The 3,225-nt window shown below is 46.5% G+C and overlaps 1 protein-coding gene across 1 annotated transcript in view; it reads right to left on the reverse strand.

The window, feature by feature from the left end:
* LOC109299244 (SITS-binding protein-like) overlaps positions 1 to 3,225 on the reverse strand; it is a 133,861-nt gene that overhangs the window by 70,466 nt on the left and 60,170 nt on the right. The window contains exon 6 of the mRNA XM_019519846.1: positions 1,762 to 2,030. Within this exon, the coding sequence (XP_019375391.1) occupies positions 1,762 to 2,030 (269 nt within the window). The remainder of the gene's footprint in view (positions 1 to 1,761; positions 2,031 to 3,225) is intronic.

The raw sequence follows: 3,225 nt of genomic DNA on the forward strand, positions 1-3,225 counted from the left end.
TTTAGGGAGGAATCAGAGAAACGTGAAATAGAGATGGCGGTTTAAGCACATGTGCTGAGAAGCTCCATAAAAAGGAAGAAAACCTCTTCATTAGGTAGATTTTTCTCTCCATCATGCTCCCCTGTTGGTTCAGATCTTCAGTGGCTCCAGACATCCAGTCAAAAACCTTCAGACTTTACTTAAGCAAAACTCCCTTGAGTAAAGGGACTCCCTTGAGAGGAGGGGAAAAATATATCCAAGCTTCTGATGAGAGACAAAATTTCAAGAAAAGGTAACTTCAAAATGGGCTTCAAGTTTCTCTTTTAAATATATATTTGAACAGATTTCTCTAAATCTGCTATAGGGTTACAGGTGGGCAGAAGGTGTGTGGTCTCCTTGACCATTCATAAGCATTGGCTAACAGTGAAACAGTAAAAACAGGAGGCTAGCAAGCTGTTCCCATAACCTTGCACATATTTGCCCATCCATTTGTAGCTAGTCTTTTTCTGCTCCCAGAAGTCCTTTATAAACCATTACAGGCCAGCCAGCCTCCGGTTTTGGGAGGCACACACTGCTGCCATTTGCGCCATGACACATTATTTGGTTTTTAGATCCTGGGATTTCCCAGTTTCTAGTTTTGCTGCCACACTGCAATTATGCAGCACAGTGAACAGATTAACTTGCACCTCATCCATTTTGCAGCACCTCAAAAAGCTCAGAGGTGCTGCAAACTGCATATTCCCACTCACAGCGATGCAACCTGTGTATTGAGAACAGAGCTTGTTGAAATTTACTGACTGAAATACAGTTGTTCCAATTATTTTTTCCTTGTGAAAAAAACATTTTCAGAGTTTGGGACCAGAAAGCTTGAATAAAATGAACAAAAAAAAATAAAAGCACATTTATGGAAAGGAACTGAAATCAGCAGGAGTCAAATCTCTGCCTGGCATTACTCCATTAGATTCCAAAGTTAAGTTCCATAAGCCAAGAAAAGAGGAGTCCAGCAGGTTATACTCTGCTTAGCTAGCTAATTAGTTGATAAGATAACAAGCAACACCTATTAAATAAACCCCTTTCTATTGGGCAGGACATCCTGGCAGCATGGGTAGTAAGAAGTCTTGGAAGGGATGTTTTCAGATTGGCTGTATTAGTACTTCCCATAATAATAATGTGACTACAGTCTGGAAGGAACAACCAGTTGCTAGTGGCCAGATCCAACTGCCCTGACTTAAGTGCAATCCTATCTCATCATGCTCAAGTGCCTGAAAAAGAGTTAACACAGAAGGTGGGTGGGTCATCATACTATTTGCTGCTTCTTGTGACTTACTCCCAAGACTAAGATGATTGCATGTTACCATTAACATTCTTTTGCTGCCTTGAGCAGGAGCACATTTATGCCTGTAATTTGCAGAGTAGGATCCTTCCCAAAGTGTTTTTGTTCCCCTGTATGACAGAGATGACACCTGTCATCAGCTCTTTCTTTTCAGCGGGAGATAAATAAGCCAACAAAGCCAATAGAGTTAGATTTTTTTGCTGTGAATGGTGCTCTGGGACTGAATTTCTCTCTCCATGTTATTCAACCAGAATCCCATGCAGCCACTGAAGAAGTGTTTCCCCCCTTTGGTTGCTGCAGTGAGAACATCCCCTCTTGTCTCTGTCCACTTTAACCCCTGACATCAGAACCTCTTGCCCCCTGTTCCAGCCATCCTGCCTGCAGTGAAATAGGAGCAGTAAGCTGCTCTGTTAGCTTATTTTGCATTTTGAGTACTTCCCAAGACTTACCTTGTGCCAGCACTAATGATTGTTGAGTTCCCCAGTGTAGATGCCATCAGTGCTAAAATGCAGACATATTTATCTCCTTCTAGTCCTCTGGGAGGATGGATTGCCTGCTCCAGAAACATGTTCCCTTCCCCACCTTCAAAGGTCACATATGTTGCTCCCAGTTTCTGCTGCAAAAGGCTCACCCTCTCCAGGTACCAGCTCACTGCAGCATTGCTGGTGACATTTAACCGGACAGAAAACTGCCCTTTCCACGTAGTTAGCAGAGGTGCCTACAATATAACAAGAACTTCATGAGGCCAGGGTAAAACTGTCAGGCAATTACTGGCACAAGTGCATCTGTGGTTGCATTACTGTGGTTGGAAGGCAACTGAGATGGCTCTTGATTCTCATGCAGTAAGACATAAACTGGTCAATGGGGAAAGTCAGTAAGAAATCCTTGCCCTTTATGTCATATAATGCTTCACCTGGTAAATATTCATTGTTATTTATTCAAATTGCATTAAGCTTTAATCAGAGGGTTAACGCACATTTCAGTGCCCTGGACAGCGCGGGCAGGGGGGAGGTAGAGGGCAGAGTGAGCACTTTCCTCTTGGCATAGAAGCTGCAGCAGCAGGGCACAGTCCATGGAGGCTGCTGGTTTGGTGCCCCCTCTGAATCAGTGCCTGTGGCTGGTGCCATGGTCACTTCCCCCTCCCAAAAGCTATGCTACTGGCTTTAATATTTTCTCCAAAAGCCAGTGGCTCAGGGCATGGCTGTTCAAAATTTGGGCAACATGGGGCCACATAACCATGCAGGTTAACCCTCCTGCCCAGGCCTGCCACACACAGCATGGGCAGCCCAGCTTCTCCCTGCCACATATCCACATTCTTCCCCCTCCACAACTGAGCACACCACACAGGCAGCCTCCCCTGTACTGCATATGCAGCCTGGCTCCTTCTCTTGCTATGCAAAGAGCATGGGCACCTTGAAGCCCCTGCCATGCATACAACATAGGCAGCCCAGCCCTCTCCTGCTGTGCTCTACCACCTACCTCCACCCTCCACCCCTCACCCCCCGCACCCATGAGCAGGGGCAGGAAGTGGGAGCTGGAGGAGGGAGGGGGAGCCTGGGGACCCCAGCTGACACTGCAGCAGGAGCAATGGGGGGAGCGGCAGGTGGGCAGAAACCCTCAGGCTGCATGAACCTGTGAGCAACCAATTGGACATTGTTCTGGATGCAATTCTGGACAGACTGGACTATGCAGGCCCAGGTATTCTTTCTGTGCCTTCTGGAGAGCAGGACTTTCCAACACAAGCAACAACAGTGAGTTATCCATTTTTACTGGGAGTTAGGGGCCTGATCCAAATCTCACTGAGATCAAAGCGAGCCTTTTCCACTGAGTTCACCGAGTTTTGAATCAAACCTTAAGCACCTACCCGACTCTTCAGGTGCCAGGCATTACGTCTGAAAGTCCCCCCCACCCCC

Source organism: Gavialis gangeticus, unplaced genomic scaffold (assembly GCF_001723915.1).
Source record: "Gavialis gangeticus isolate Ggan-Ray unplaced genomic scaffold, GavGan_comp1, whole genome shotgun sequence".
NCBI classification, from domain to species: domain Eukaryota; kingdom Metazoa; phylum Chordata; order Crocodylia; family Gavialidae; genus Gavialis; species Gavialis gangeticus.